The sequence below is a fragment of the Phacochoerus africanus genome, chromosome 5 (genome assembly GCF_016906955.1).
Source record: "Phacochoerus africanus isolate WHEZ1 chromosome 5, ROS_Pafr_v1, whole genome shotgun sequence".
NCBI classification, from domain to species: Eukaryota; Metazoa; Chordata; class Mammalia; order Artiodactyla; family Suidae; genus Phacochoerus; species Phacochoerus africanus.
Window position 1 is genome coordinate 26,095,759 of NC_062548.1, and position 15,573 is coordinate 26,111,331.

The 15,573-nt window shown below is 48.3% G+C and overlaps 1 protein-coding gene across 2 annotated transcripts in view; it reads right to left on the bottom strand.

Annotated features, from left to right (window-relative positions):
• PRKCB (protein kinase C beta) overlaps positions 1-15,573 on the bottom strand; it is a 388,950-nt gene that overhangs the window by 207,816 nt on the left and 165,561 nt on the right. For both annotated transcript variants that reach the window (XM_047780291.1, XM_047780292.1), the window contains exon 3: positions 15,329-15,411. In XM_047780291.1, the coding sequence (XP_047636247.1) occupies positions 15,329-15,411 (83 nt within the window). The remainder of the gene's footprint in view (positions 1-15,328; positions 15,412-15,573) is intronic.

Genomic DNA, 15,573 nt, shown 5'->3' on the forward strand with positions numbered 1-15,573 from the left:
CTGGCTCAGTGGGTTAAGGATCTGGCATTGCCGAAGCTGCCGCTTAGGTCAGAACTGAGGCTTGGATTTGATCCCTGGGAATCCATATGCTTGGGAATTCCATACACCACGGGGCGGCCGAAAAAGAAAAGAAGAGAAAACAAAAGAGCACCTTTCTCATGGGGTGAGGACTCAATGAGTCAATCTATGTAAACCACTTAGAACAGAGCACTTGGCACTCGACTGGGGCTAACGCAGGCGCACATCAGTTATATTGCACTTGATTGCACTGCAAAGATACTGATGCACTGCAAAGATAGTGAGTTTCTTATAAAGTGAAGGTTTGTGGCAACTGTACTTCAAGCAAGTCTATCAGCGGCATTTTTCCAACAGCATTTGCTCACTTCCTGTCTCTGTGTCACATTTCGGTAATTCTGGCAACATTTCAAACCCTCCACCAGCAAAAAAGATGATGACTGGCTGAAGGCTCACATGATAGTTAGCATTTTTTAGCAATAACATAGTTTAGAATTAAATTGTTTCTTTTTGTTTTGTTTGGGGTTTTTTGGCCGCACCCATGGCATACGGAAGTTCCCAGGCCAGAGATCAATTCTGAGCTGCAGCTGGGACCTACGCCACAGCTGCAACGACAGCAAAGCTTTAACCCACTGCATCAGGCTAGGGATGGAACCTGAGCCTCCACAGCAACCCAAGCCACCATTGAAACAATGCTGGATCCTTAAACCCTCTGTGCCAGAGCGGGAACTCCTGTACCTTGTCTTTCAGACATAATGTTTTTGCATATTTAATAGACTGTAGTGTACACACAACTTCTATATTCAGTGGAAAATCAAAAAATGCATGTGATATTCACATTATTACAGGGGTCTGGAACCCCACGCATAATATTGCCAAGGTATGCTTGTAAATGTTGGCTATAATTATTTAGGAGGCACAACAGGAGTTGGCAATGGAGAGAATACAAGGGCGGGGAAAGTCTGAGCACACAGACGAGGACCCAAGAATTGATCAGTGCTCAGTAGAATTTTGAAGATTCACAATTAAGGCGTAAAGAGGATCAAAGACAGCAAGTTGCCTGCGGAAGGACTGAGATGCAGAATCAAGGAGCAGAGCCAGAACCTAAAGGCTGAATTCGAAGGCAAAAACACGTTCAAGATTCTGAATCCAGCAAACACTCACATAACATGCAAGGCCCTGTTTTAAGCTCTTTGCATAAATTCACTTATTTAACACAACATCCCTGCAAAATAGGGAGAGTATCATCCTCACCTCCAAAATGAAGACACTGAGGCCCAGAGAGGTTAAGTGGCTTATCCAAAGTCACACAGCTAGGAAGTAGCAGAACTGAGATTTGAACCCAGGCAGGTGAGTTCCAGAGTCCATATTTTTAATCAATAAGCAGGACCGGAAACCTGAGCCTCAACATTTTACTCTGCCCTCACCTCCAAATTACCATTGAAAGTACCAGAAGGTATTGTATAAAAATAGGAGAATCTATTTCAGCCTAGAAATCAGGGAAAGATGCCAAGGAAATGACAAAAAAAAAAAAAACCTTGAAATATTTTTCAATATATAGAAAAGGTGAGACTTGAATTGGGGAAAGGGCAGGCTGACCTGATTCTCCAGATTTAAAAGAACTACACACAGCAAGGTCTGATGGGGGGTGGGGGGAGCCTGAGCAAATACAGGAAGCCAAGTTGAGTCCTCGCAGGTCCCATGCAGTCCCTGGCAGCAGCAGGCATCCGATAAACATGCCAAATGATGAATGACTCGTTCTCAAAGACTTCAGGAGAAGCAAGCAGCTGCCAGATCCACCCACAGGTTCCACTGGACACCGAGCCTTCAAGGACAGCAGGGGGCGCTGCAGCGGCTGCTTCCTAAGCAGGGCTGTGCCGGGGCCAGAGAAATGGCTGTGCTTCGACCAATTTCAAGCTCAACCAAGAGTTCCCATCCTGGCTCTGTGATAACGAACCTGACTAGGATCCACGAGGACTCGGGTTCTGTCTCAGTCTTGCTCAGTGGGTTGGGGACCCGGCATTGCCATGAGCTGTGGTGTAAGTCGCAGACACGGCTCGGATCCAGCATCACTGTGGCTGTGGTGTAGACAGGCAGCTGCAGCTCCGATTAGACCCCTAGCCTGGGAACTTCCATATGCCAGGGGTATAGCCCTAAAATTGCAAAATAAAATAAATTTAACATTTTTTTAAATTTTTTTTTTTAAATGCTGAACCATAGTGTCATGGAAAAGGGCCCTCTGCATATTTTTGAAGCTCCCTGCCTTGAATTGTTGCACCCTCCATACTCCCCATTCGATTCAGTCTACCTCCTCCCTTCTCTCTTCATGGGTGCAAGGGCGGGGGGGGACTTCTGCTGACAGTTCCCACCTACATAGGTTATAAACTCATGATCCACAGAATGACTCTTGCCCCAAAACATGTTTAAAATACACCACCCATGTAACTCTTGAATTACTTGTCAGTATCCACAGTTAGGAGATCCAGACTTCTCTTGAAAAATTAGAAAATCTAGACCTTAGCCCATTAAAGAACAGGATTTTTTTTTTTTTTAATGGAGCTGAGCCACAGCTGGCCCCCCTTTCAAACCAAGGTGCACACACCCTGATGGACACCCCCTATTATCACACCCTTGCCTCACTTACTGGCCTGGTCCTGGCTGGCTTTGAAGTTGGACATCCTGATAAACGGAATGTCATGCAGCCTTTCAAAGACACGTGGCCACAAACAAAACACTGAGGAAAGCAGCCGCTATACAGACAGTCTCCTGTATAATCCCATGTGGAGAGAGTTCAAAGCAGACACTGTTTTGTCCACAATGGTGGCACCATTGTGCATTCCCACCAAGACGGAGCAAGGGTCCCCATGTCGCCCCATGCTCCCCAACACGTGTCTTGGGGGGGTCTGTCTCGATAAGAGCCAGCCTGATAGGTGTGAGGGCTCCCCGCGGGCTTGATTTGCATTTCCTGATGATGACTGAGCGTCTTTTCATATAGCTGTTGCCCACGTGGGCATCCTTCTTAGAGAAATGTCTATTCCAGTCATCAGCCCATTTGGAGACTTCTCAGAGAGTTTAAAAAAAAAAAAACAAAAACTCCTGTATGATCCAGAAATCCCGCTTCTGGTTATTTATTCAAAACAACTGAAATCCAGACCAGAGAGAGATTTTAGCACTCCTATGTTCAAGCAGCATGATCCACAACGGCGAGGAAACAACCTAAGGGTCCCTAAGCCAATGAATGGTTACGGAAAATGAGGTGCATTCCACAGAGTACTCTTCAGGCTTAAGAAAGAAGGGGATTCTTTTTTTTTTTTTTTTGTCTTTTTGCTATTTCTTGAGCCGCTCCCGTGGCATATGGAGGTTCCCAGGCTAGGTAGGGGTCTAATCGGAGCTGCAGCCGCCAGCCTACGCCAGAGCCACAGCAACACGGGATCCAAGCCGCGTCTGCAACCTACACCACAGCTCACAGCAACTGCAGATCGTTAACCCACTGAGCAAGGGCAGGGACCAAACCCGCAACCTCAGGGTTCCTAGTCGGATTCGTTAACCACTGTGCCACGATGGGAACTCCAGAAGGGGATTCTAATCAGACTGTTATGATCATTATACAACTACAGATGTGATTAATTCATTTGAGTAATTTAAAAAAATTAAAAAAAAAAAAGAAAGGGAGGGATTCTGCAACACGGGACAACACGGAAGACCTTTGAGGAACTTAGGTCCAGTTATTGAAATAAGCCGGACACAGAAAGACAAATGCTGCCTAATTCCATTCATATGAGGTACCTAAGATCGATAAATTCGTAGAATGCAAGAGTGGAGGGGTGGTTGCTGGAGGCTTGGGAGGGGGAAATGGGAAGTGACTAAACCCGTGGGCACAAAGCTTCCGGGAAGCAAGATGAGTAAGCTCTAGAGACCTGGACAATATCGCATCTAGAGTCAAAAACACTGTACTGTATACTCAGAAGTGTGTTAAGAGGGTAGATCTTGGAGTTCCAGTCATGGCGCAGCGGAAACGAATCCGACTAGGAACCATGAGGTTGCGGGTTCGATCCCTGGCCTCGCTCAGTGGGTTAAGATCCTGCATTGCTGAGAGCTGTGGCAGAGGTCACAGACACGGCTTGGATCCTATGGCTGTGGCTGTGGTGTAGGTGGGCAGCTGTAGCTCTGACTCGACCCCTAGCCTGGGAACCTCCATGTGCGGCAGTGGGGTGGGGGGTGGGGCTAAAAAGAAAAAAAAAAAAGAGGGTAAATCTCATGTTAGGTATTCTTTCCACTATAAGATGAAATGGAATAAGATAAAACTAAATAGTTCAAAGAAGTAAAGCAAGCAAGCCAGCCAATGGCTGTTGGCCTGGGTAGTGATTACGTTGATGGAAGGGGTTGGAGGTGTAGGGGTTACAAGGGAGGACAGAAGGGCGTCTGGGGTTCTGGTCACAGAGAAATGTTCTCCGTGTGAGAATTCACCATGATGGACACTTTTTTTTTTTTCTTTCTCTCTTTTATGGCTGCACCTGCAGCACAGGGAAGCTCCCGAGATAGGGGTTGAATCGGAGCTGCAGCTGTGATCTATGCCACAGCCATGGGCACACCGGGTCAGAGCCATATCTTTGACCTGCACTGCAGCTTGCAGCAATGCCAGATCCTTAACCTACTGAGCAAGGCCAGGGATTGAACCCGCATCCTCACAGAGACGATATCAGGTTCTTAACCCGCTGAGCCACAACGGGAATGCCCAAGATGGACACTTTTCATGTACAATAACTAGTTTTCGAAAACCATGTAACCAGCCCAGACTCAAAGCGGCACCTCTGAATCCAAATTCTAAATTCACAGAAGGATGAATCTGATTGATCCAGTTTGGGGTGGATGTCCACGTGTAGCTGGACCCAGCAGAGCTGAGGCTACAGGGTCAGCCTCTGGGGGTACAGGTGTCTGCTTCAGGTAGATTTTTGAGGTGAACATGGTTGAAGCAAAGAAGCGGTTTGGGGTGCTAGGTAAGAACCCAGATTGCAGTCAGCCTGCCTGCGGTATGAATTCCGGCTTTACCACTCACTGGGCATGGGGCCCTAGGCAAGTCTCTCAGGGTCTGAGTGCCTCGGTTTTCTCATCTGTAAAATGAGATTGAGAACAGTGGTACCCATCTCACCGCATGTAATGAAGGATAGAGAGACATACATAAAGTGCTTAAACAGAATCACATCTACGAGGGCTAGCCCTTGCATATTATTATTGAAGGAAAACACTTGCAAATATCCTAGTTCCACAAAAAGAAACTCATGGACTTGGAGAACTGACGTGTGGTTGCCACGGGGGAAGGTGAGAGTGTGGGATGGACTGGGAGTCTGGGGTTCATCGCTGCAAACTATTGCCTTTGGAGTGGATGAGCCATGAGATGCTGCTGCATAGCCCACGGAACTCTATCTCGTCACTTAGATGGAGCCTGATGGAGGATAATGGGGGAAAAAGAACATATATATGTCTGTGTGACTGGGTCACTTTGCTGCACAGTAGAAAACTCACAGAATACAGAATTACACCAACTGTGATGGAAAAAAATTAAAAGACTGAGAAAAAGAAAAAGAAAGGTCCTAGAATCCCAGCCCATCAGAGTTGGGAGGAGCCCCTCTGACTCCAGAACCAGCGCCTTTCAAAGGCTGCCTCTGTCCAAGGTCATCTGCCTTTGATTTCTCTATTTCTCCCAAGCCTGCAGCCTCCACAGGCTGAGGTCTTCTGGGAAATTGCCTTTATCAGGCTCTGAGGCTGGTCCCGCCACCCAACCAGGAGAAGCCAAAATAATTCATGAGACAAGGGCATCCCCGCCTCATTTAGTCCCAGCCCTCTGCCCTGTGTGCAAAGGAGAAACAGTTGATTTCCCTTCTCCCAGTGCTGCGCACCCCTGGGTTCGCCTTTTCCTTTGCAGCATGAAGCTCTGTGTCTCTGTGACAGTGAGGGACCAGGGGCTGTCGAGAAGCAATTCATTCTGACCATTACAGGCGGGCTCTGCACTGCAGACGCCATCACTGGCACATGGCAAACGGGAGCAGAAGAATCAGGTGGAATTCATTTCATGGTCAAAAGAATCCCATGTTGGAGTTCCCGACGTGGTGCACCGGAAACGAATCCGACCAGGAACCATGAGGTTGCGGGTTCGATCCCTGGCCCTGCTCGGTGAGTTAAGGATCCAGCGTTGCTGTGAGCTGTGGTGTAGGTCGCAGACACCACTCGGATCTGGCATTGCTGTGGCTGTGGTGTTGGCCGGCAGCTACAGCTCTGATTAGACCCCTAGCCTAGGAACCTTCATATGCCGTGGGTGCGGCCCTAAAAAGACAAAAAAAAAAAAAAAAGAATCACATGTTACCATATTACCATCATTTCGATTAGACTTCTCCCCACCCAACCAGTCCATGGGAGGTGCCTCTGTGTTTCCATTTGATGACAAGCAAGATGGATGCACACTCTGTCAAAAAATAAGGCTGGATTAGAGTTCCCGTCATGGCTCAGCGGTTAATGAATCTGACTCGCATCCATGAGGACACAGGTTCAAGCCCCGGCCTCACTCTGGGTTAAGGATCTGGTGTTGCCGTGAGCTGTGGTGTAGGCTGCAGACTCGGCTCAGATCCTGCGTTGCTATGGCTGTGGCATAGGCTGGTGGCTAAAGCTCTGATTAGACCCCTAGCCTGAGAACCTCCAAATGCTGCAGGTACGACCCTAAAAAGAAAAAATAATAATAATAATAATGCTGGGCTTTTGAAACTCACACTCTAAGACTTGTTACCAGTGGGGGGTAACAACATTAATTAGCACCTCCTCTGTGCCAGGCATAGCAAGACGCACCAAACAAGGATTCACTCATTCATTCCTCACCTGAAGCCTTTAAGGCAGGTGCTATTTTATCCTCTTCTTACAGAAGAGGAAACTGAGGCAGCGAGGTTAGGTAACCAGCCCAAGATTACTAGTTAGTGGCAAACCTGGAACTCAAACCATCCCCCCATTCTGGTTTCAGAACCACTCTACAATCGAACCATCTGTTGCTTTCCTAACTTGACAACCCAGCAGAATTAACCGAGGGGCCTCCAAAGACAGACCACCAGACCCTTGTCTGCATCTCTGTGTCTGTTTTTGGCAGGCTACCCAAATAATCCTTCAGCAGGCAACCTCTCTGATTTCTGCAAAGGAGCACTGAGAAATCGCAGTGGGTTTTTTTTGGTTTTTTTTGTCTTTTTGCCATTTCTTGGGCCACTCCCTCGGCATACAGAGGTTCCCAGGCTAGGGATCTAATTGAAGCTGTAGCCGCCGGCCTACACCAGAGCCACAGCCACGTGGGATCTGAGTTGTATCTGCAACCTACACCACAAGCTCACAGCAATGCCGTCATCCACTGAGGGAGGCCAGGCATCAAACCCTCATGGACACTAATCAGATTCGCTCCCACTGTACCACCACGGCAAGTCCCACAATACCTGCTTAAATGGTTAGTAACAGCCTAGACTTTGAGCTACACAGGCCAACCCTCGGCGTGTGGGCCAGCCCCCTTATAAGGCATGCTTCTGCCATGTGGAACACATACCCTGGCTACGGAGTACTTTCGTTGTGAACATAGAAGTTACAGACGGCCGTGTTAAGGAATAAAGAATAGTCCTTTCAGATTTAGACAGTTAATAGGTAAATGAGGGGGACTGAGAGCAAGCGAGAGAAAGAGAGAGAGAGACAGAGAGACAGAGACAGAGACAGAGACAGAGAGAAAGAGAGACAGAGAGACGAGAGAGAGAGAGACAGAGAGAGAGACAGAGAAAGAGAGAGAGAGAAAGAAATCTGATCCCTGGGAGTTCTTGTCATGGCTCAGCGGTTAGCGAACCCAACTAGCATCCATGAGGACACGGGTTCGATCCCTGGCTCTGTGGGTGAAGGATCCAGCGTTGCCATGAGCCAGAGGGCAAAGGAACCCCAACAAACACAGTCCCTGGAAGTCGGCCTCTCAGCGAAGACACTGTTAGGGGACCACAGGCTGAAACCGCCCAGCATGATACAGCTGCTTCAACGAGTTGTCTCCCAACAGGAGGCTCTGATAAGGATCAGGGTGCTGCCCTGAGATTAAGGGAGAGAATTTGGGAGGGGCCCTTACGAGGGAGGAGATGACCAACCTCCCAGAATCCTTGGCGCTGGGATCCATCTTGGTTGAGCGCCACACGTGCCACCAAGAAGGACCTTGGGCCCAGACCAAGTGCAGGCCAAGCAAGACGACTTGGCCAGAGACAACCCCAAAACGAACCCCATTTCCAGAAAACCTGAGGCCGCACAGGGCAGAGCGGGTTCCCCTGCCCTGCTGCTCTCCGCCTGGGCGCCCCTTCCCAATAAACCCCCTTGCTTGGTCGGCACGTGTGTCTCCTCGGATGATTCATTTCCCAGTCTCGGGCCCTGGAAGAGGTTCCCCCTTCGCACAAAAAAAAGTGGAATGGATCTAGAAGGGCAAAGGAGACCGCTGGCACTGCAGGTGAGGGGCAGTGGGGCAGACTGCAAAATGGCCATAAATGCCCCCCATGCCTCCCTCCCACCCCCCGCCCCACTGCCCCCTTCCCTGTCCCCACCCCCCCACCCCCTGGTCCTGTATGCATTTCTGCAGTGAGCCTTTGCAGCCCCTCCCATCCAGAGATGAAGTCTAGTTTTCCTACCCTTGAATTTGGTCTTGGCCAAAACCACTGTGATAGAAGCAAAAGCTTGAAAACCACCTGTGCTTTGGGGATTTCCCTCTCTTGCTGTGCTTGAAACCCTGAGACCAACATGTGGATAAGCCTGATCTTGCCTCATGGATGAAAGCAGACCACGTGGAAGAGGAAGGAAGTGCCCCAGCCAACAGGCTGCCAAGTGTCCGTCGTGTTTCGCAAGGCTCTCCCAGGTCACCCCACACTAGTCAAGTCACTAGCTGACCCAACACATGACACAGTGGGGATCAGCTGCACAGACCCAGATCAGAAGAATGACCCCAGCAGTCCACAGAATCATGAGAAACACTAAAGTGCTGATTTGTTTCAAGCCACTACATTTGGGGGAGTGTTTGTTACACAGCAAAGCTAACTGATACAGCTGAGGACAAGAAAGCATCTTGCAGGTACTGGAGCCTCAGTTCCAGGGTCTGAAGCCCTGGTCCCTGAAGCTCTTCCTTCTCATTGGCCTTCCCATTGAGCCAATCTCTTTTCCTACTGCTACTCTGAGTTGGGTTTATCTTGTTTTCAATGTTTAAAAACTGGGAAGGGTGCTTTTTATCTGTAATCTGACACCATTTAAAATGAGCACATGAGGCATCAAAGGACCTACAAGGATATATTATAAACATGGGGAATATAGCAAATATTTTATAATAAGTATAAATGGAGTATAACCTTTAAAATTGTGAATCACTATATGATACACCTGTCACTTATATAACCTGGCGCATCAACTATACCTCAAGTAAAAAAGCAAATCACATCAAAGAAAAAAGAAACCTAAAGATATGTGAAGACAACTGGCTCCTCATTATGAAAATCAAAACAAAATAAAAGAAAATCAACAGAAATCTTCATGCTTCTAAAGTTTAAAATAAATTACCCACGAAGTCTATTTTTCGGAGCTTGGGGAGCAGAAATGTTCCTTAGACAATGTTCTCCCTTCTCTCTTGATTAGTCGCCTGTTCTGGTTTTCAATTTCTTCTTCAGACAAAATTGCTAATGTAGAATTTCCTAGAAAACCATCCATTCCAAGCAGATTTTCAAATCCATTAGCATTTATATCCATATTCGTTTTAATATATAAATATAGCAATCTTTTACAATTTCCTTTTGTTTCCCTTTTATGAAATTGTCCACGCTTAACACATGATGGAGCGTGTTTAAGATGTTTCTTCACAAAGGAAGACTTTGATTGAGAAACACAGAAGGATTCACTCAACCTGAGTGCCCATGTCTTTCAATGACCCGATTTAGTAAAAGAATCAGAAGGACACAGGTCATAACAAGGGGTCAGCACCTTTGAATGATAAGAATGATATGAATGAGAAGAAGTGATTTCTAAAACCAAAAAAATGCTGAAGAAATTATCTTTAGACAAACCAGCTCAGGCGTCCTTTTGTACTTTCGTGCTGCCTGGCACAGAGCCTCTGTTCAATAAAGGTAGCGATAATTATTATTATCTATGATTCCTTGGCAGGGTCAGAGTGTAACCTGCATCCCTTCCTGTGTAAGAAAGACTCCTTTAGGGATGAATAATAATTTAGAAACCATTTACCGAGAGCCTTCTTTGTACCAGACACTATTCTGGAAGTAGTTCAAGCACTCTTTGATTGAATCCTCACCCCCAAACTATGATTTATGTCTTATTTTCCCCCATTTTAAAGCTATCAACGAAAGGTCACAGAACTGAAATTCTTTCCCCAAGATCAATGGAGCCATAAATGTCTGCACTGGAATCTGACACCAAGGTTTCCTGGCTCCAAAGTCTAGGTCCTTTTCTCAGCATCTCACTACAGAATTTGAGGTTTTATGGAAAGTGATGGAAATGGAGCCAGTCATTACCTCCTGAGGGCTTGGCCTGGGGGGAGGAAGGGAGAGAATCAGCAGTACATCCATGATTAGGTGAAGCAATGGAAGCGCCTGCACCAAGGGCTCCTGATGTGACAGGCTCTGTATTTAGACTTTCATGTGATGGCTCTTTCATCCATCTGCGGCTAATCCTTCCATGGCTGTCAGAGTTAACTCAATTTCATTTTAAGGATTTTTAAAAAAATTATTCCGACAAACCTGCTTGGTTGGTACTAACATCTCAGCTTACGGATAAGGAAACAGAGCCACAGAGAAGGGAAATGACACACTCACGGTCACCCCATGAGTAAGTGGTGGAGCCAGAACCTGAACTCAGGTATGACTGACCTCCGAGTCCACACTCTTAAACACCATTGTCTCTGAGCATGATCCATAACTTGGCCAGCTTCCCGGTGGTAGCTGGAGGGGCTACATCAGCCAGGGCAGAGAATAGATGAGATGGGCTCTCCTAACAGGGCTGTCCATGACTCTGTGGACCACACTGAGACCTGCAGGTCTTTTACGAGGTCCAGGGTGATGGCCTCCAGAGGGTCTGCTCCACAGCGCCCCCTACAGGATCTGCCGTGGCTTAACCAGAGATTCCTACCCTCCCATGAACAGTCAAGCCTTATGCTTGACCATCTGAATTTGGCCTTGGCCAGGAGACTACTTGGCCCAGTGGGGCATTATCAAACATGAGGCACAGACTGAAAGAGCACTGATGCCTTGAGATGTGCTCTCTTGCTCTTCTTGGAATCCTGAAACCACCACGTGAACAAGCCAGAGCTAGCCAGCTGGAGGATGAGAGGCCAGGTGGAAGGAAACCAAGGCACCCAGGCCAACAACCCGCTTACTGCCTGTCCTGTGAATGGGGCCACCCCAGATCACCTAGCAACTAGATATCCACAGACACAGATGAGAACTCCTACTTTTCATACCCAGGGCAGGCACCTCACTTGACTCATCCTAGCTCTGGCCCTCAGAGATCTTTCGTGTTCTGAGATCTCTTGGGACACTGGGCAGGTGGTCAGTATTATTAAGTGCTGGGTAACTGTAACGTCCATATGAAATGCTCTGGGCAGTACCAGAGACTTGATCTCCCTGTGAGGTCCAAGAACAACAGGATGGAGGGTTTCCGACCAGATGAAGCCAAGAACCAGCAGGAGGCCTCTAGCTGCCCAGAAGTAACATCCAGGAACTCTTCTGGGTTTTGGGTTTTTTTTATCTTTTTGCCATTTCTTGGGCGGCTCCCGCAGCATATGGAGGTTCCCAGGCTAGGGGACGAATCGGAGCTGCAGCCACCGGCCTACACCAGAGCCACAGCAACTCGGGATCCAAGCCGCGTCTGCAGCCTACACCACAGCTCACGGCAACGCCGCATCCTCCATCCACTGAGCAAGGCCAGGGACCGAACCCACAACCTCATGTCTTCTGGGGTTTTTGTTTGTTGGTTTGTTTTGCTTTTTAGGGCCGCACCTGAGGCATATGGAAGTTCCCTGGCTAGGGGTCAAATGGGAGCTGTGGCTGCCGGCCACACCAGAGCCACAGCACCATGGGATCTGAGCCACATGTGCAACCTACACCCCAGCTCGTGGAAACACTGGATCTTTAAACCACTGAGCAAGACGAGAGACCAAACCTTCATCATCATGGATACTAGTGGGGCTCATTATTGCTGAGCCACAACGGAAACTTCCCTCTGCTGTGTTTGGAGGTCCCCCTGTGATGGGTTCCCATACCGTGTTGTCTATTCTTATTGGCATTGAATGGATGGTTCCGTAGCTGGGTTCCCTGGGACAGAACCTGATTCATAAAATTCCTTCAAGTAGCCTAATACGCCATGATGGAGATACAGAAGGATGCCAACCACACAAAGATCTTCTACTACCCAGACTCTTCCCTGACTCAGACTGGATGTGGACTGGCAGGGGGTAGACAAAACCTAGCACATTCCTATTTCAGGGCTGCAAACTGTGCTTTCCTCTCCATGACCCTGTTGCATACCAGCCCCTCCAAGGTCACACAGGAGGAGGGCACCCCTCTGTACCTGCCAGGAGCTTCAGGGAGCCTGGCCAGGTTGGCGAGCAGGTGTGACTAGATCTTTAATCATGCCTCCAACCATGGAAAGAGAAAGGTCAATGAATGGAATCAAACCTGTTCTGGAGTCTGGACCCATTCATCATCCTTGGTGCCAACTGGCTTTCTTGGAACCGTGTCCAGAGAGAGAATCATTTCAGGTAGGCTGCCAGGTCTGATGCATGCTGGCGGCAGGGAGTTCAGCCTGCTCTCCCCACGGCCAAGGCGATGAATGGCTGCACTGGTCCATTCACACAGAGCGGGGGTGCCTACCACGTATGGCGCCTACACTTAAGGATTGCCAGGCGGCAGGCAGGAGACCTCTTCATTCTTCAGACGTACTGTCCTGGCTGTCTGCCCAGCATATATTATCATCTTCACATGAACAGCCCTTGCCGGGTACCAGACACGGTCCTATGTGTACACACTGGATACTCGCAGCAAGGTGATAAGGTAAAGGACTATTATTTTCTTCATTTCCAACTAAGGAATCTAAAGCACGAAGGGATTTCAGTACTTTGCCCAAGGTCACACATAGGTGAGCCTAGGAGGGCTGGCTCCAACCACAGCCTAAGATTCGAACCAGCACACATTACTGCTTCTCTAGTTTTCCTCTGAGGGATCCCCTCTCCCCCCAGCTCTCAAGTCATGGGGTGGGCACATGGGCCCTTCTCACTAACAGTAAGCACCATGGCCAGGCCTGCCAATCCGCATCAGCACGCTCCTGGTTATATGTGACCAGAGTAGCACTTGTCCCTGGAATGGTAGCACTGATACGACATATGACAAAAGGTCCCGCCAGCCATCGTGCTCCCCTGGGAGAAAAACCTTCTTGAAGCAGAAACTACAACAGACGGAAGGGTGAGCCCAGAACTGGAGAAAGAGTCCCAAGGACTTGGTTTTAACACTTTGATTCACTGTGTCTGAAGCCAGTCCTACCCTTAGGTTTTTCAGCTTCGGGGACCAAACTCCCCTTGTCACATAAAACCATTTGAGCTGAGTTTCTATCTTAAGCAACCTTAAAAGGCAGCGAATATAAGAGAGATGGGTAACCCATCCTCTGGGCTGGTCTCTGAGTACCAGGCCTCGGGCCACGTGAACATTCAGAGCTGCACAAAGGAGGCAGGCTGTCCCCCTAAACCTCTCTGCCTGCTTTCCCAGGGATGAGAGATGGAATGGCACTAACAGGGCCAGGAAGTGGGATCTGAGAGAACATGAAGAATGGTCCCATCTTGTTAATGATCCAGTGTTGCCGTGAGCTGTGGTGTAGGTCGCAGATGAGGCTCGGATCTCACATTGCTGTGGCTGTGGTGTAGGCCGGCAGCTGCAGCTCTGATACCACCCCTAGCCTGGGAACCTCCATATACTGCAGGTGTGGCCCTAAAAAGACCCAAAAAAAGAGCACTAGGGGCGATAGCTGCACAGAAGGTACGCTGAACGCTGTTCTTAACTGGGCAATGGAAGAGTGTGCCTGGTGGGAAGGTCCATCCAGGACAGTTTCAGCCACATGGAAAAGAATACCCCATACTGTGAGACTTTACCAGTAAGAAGAGCGTCTTGTCTCACATGTGCAGTCTCAGCATAAGAGAACTCGGCAATGGCTCACCAGCTCACCCACGTCACCCATGACCCAGATCCCTTTCATGCTTCTCCTCTGCCATGCTCAGGATGTCACTGCTGTCTCTCTCATTGACCCAAAAGGGCTGCCACACCTCCGTGCATTACATCCTCCCGCAAAAATGTCCAAATAACAAAGAAAGGAATGTCTTCTCTTATTAGAAGGGAAAGTCTTTTCTAGAAGCCCTGCCCTGACATCCCCACAGAGCCCAATGAGCAGAGCTGGATCATAAGCTGGCTCACTAGCTACAAGGGGGTGGGGGCCAGAAAAGCAAGCATCAGACATTTCAGCTTTTAGCATGACAGCTCGCCTCTGCCAAAAAGAAGAGGCAGAGAGCTAGGAATGGCTATTGGGTAAGCAATCAACATGGTACCCCAAGCTTCAGGTAAATTTGTACCAGGACTTTCACCATAATTTTCTCGCACTCACCCTGTCATTCCCTCCATATTTTCCTGGAGTCCGTTTCTTCTTTGTTTCCCCTAAACCCCTTCCCTTAGGTAGGAAATTTCACATACCCACCCTAAATGCAAAACCACAACCAGCTACATGTTTCTAATCCATCTTAAAATAAATTTGTAATGATGAAAACAAAAAAAATCATTCGCCCGTTTTACCCAGAAGCACCCCTTGTGCCACCAGCCGTAATCACACGCTGGGAAGCACCATAGCAGCATAAGCGCCCTTCCTCCTAATTCTTGCGCCCTAGTAACAAGAATTCCCCCACCAAAGAGCTATACAAGACCTTGAAAGGTACTGTCCTAGCTACCTCTTTACAGGAGCCCTAAGCATTTAGCATCCTCCCACTCGATCATGCCTCAATTATAAAGATGGAGACATTTTGCAAAATCATAGCAGGGGAACTACGGTTGGTATTTTAAAATAACACACCCCTCGCAAATGTTTTATTTTGTCTTTTTCCATTAAATGAAATCATCGCAGAGGCCGTAGGGACCATGACATCCTGACCTTTCTGTCTCAGCATACGCATAGTTCCCCAAACCAAAGGATGCCTTGACCATGGACCGGTGCCCACGACCCGAGGTGACCAGTGCCCGTTACTTACATCAGAGGCTGGGCCCTTGTCAGCGCCTGGGCAGGAGAAGGTGACAAATTCATGGCACCGCTTATGCACAACAAAACAGCAGACTGCAAAAGAGAAAAGCGGGGTAGGAGAGAAGGGAGAAGGCAGATGGAGAGAAGGAAGGGAGGGGAAGAGAGGAAGAAATCATTAAACCTGGACTTCATGACAAGTGAAGGCTTTATACCAAAATAAGCAATGCCTTCAGCTTTTACACTTTGTCCTTTATT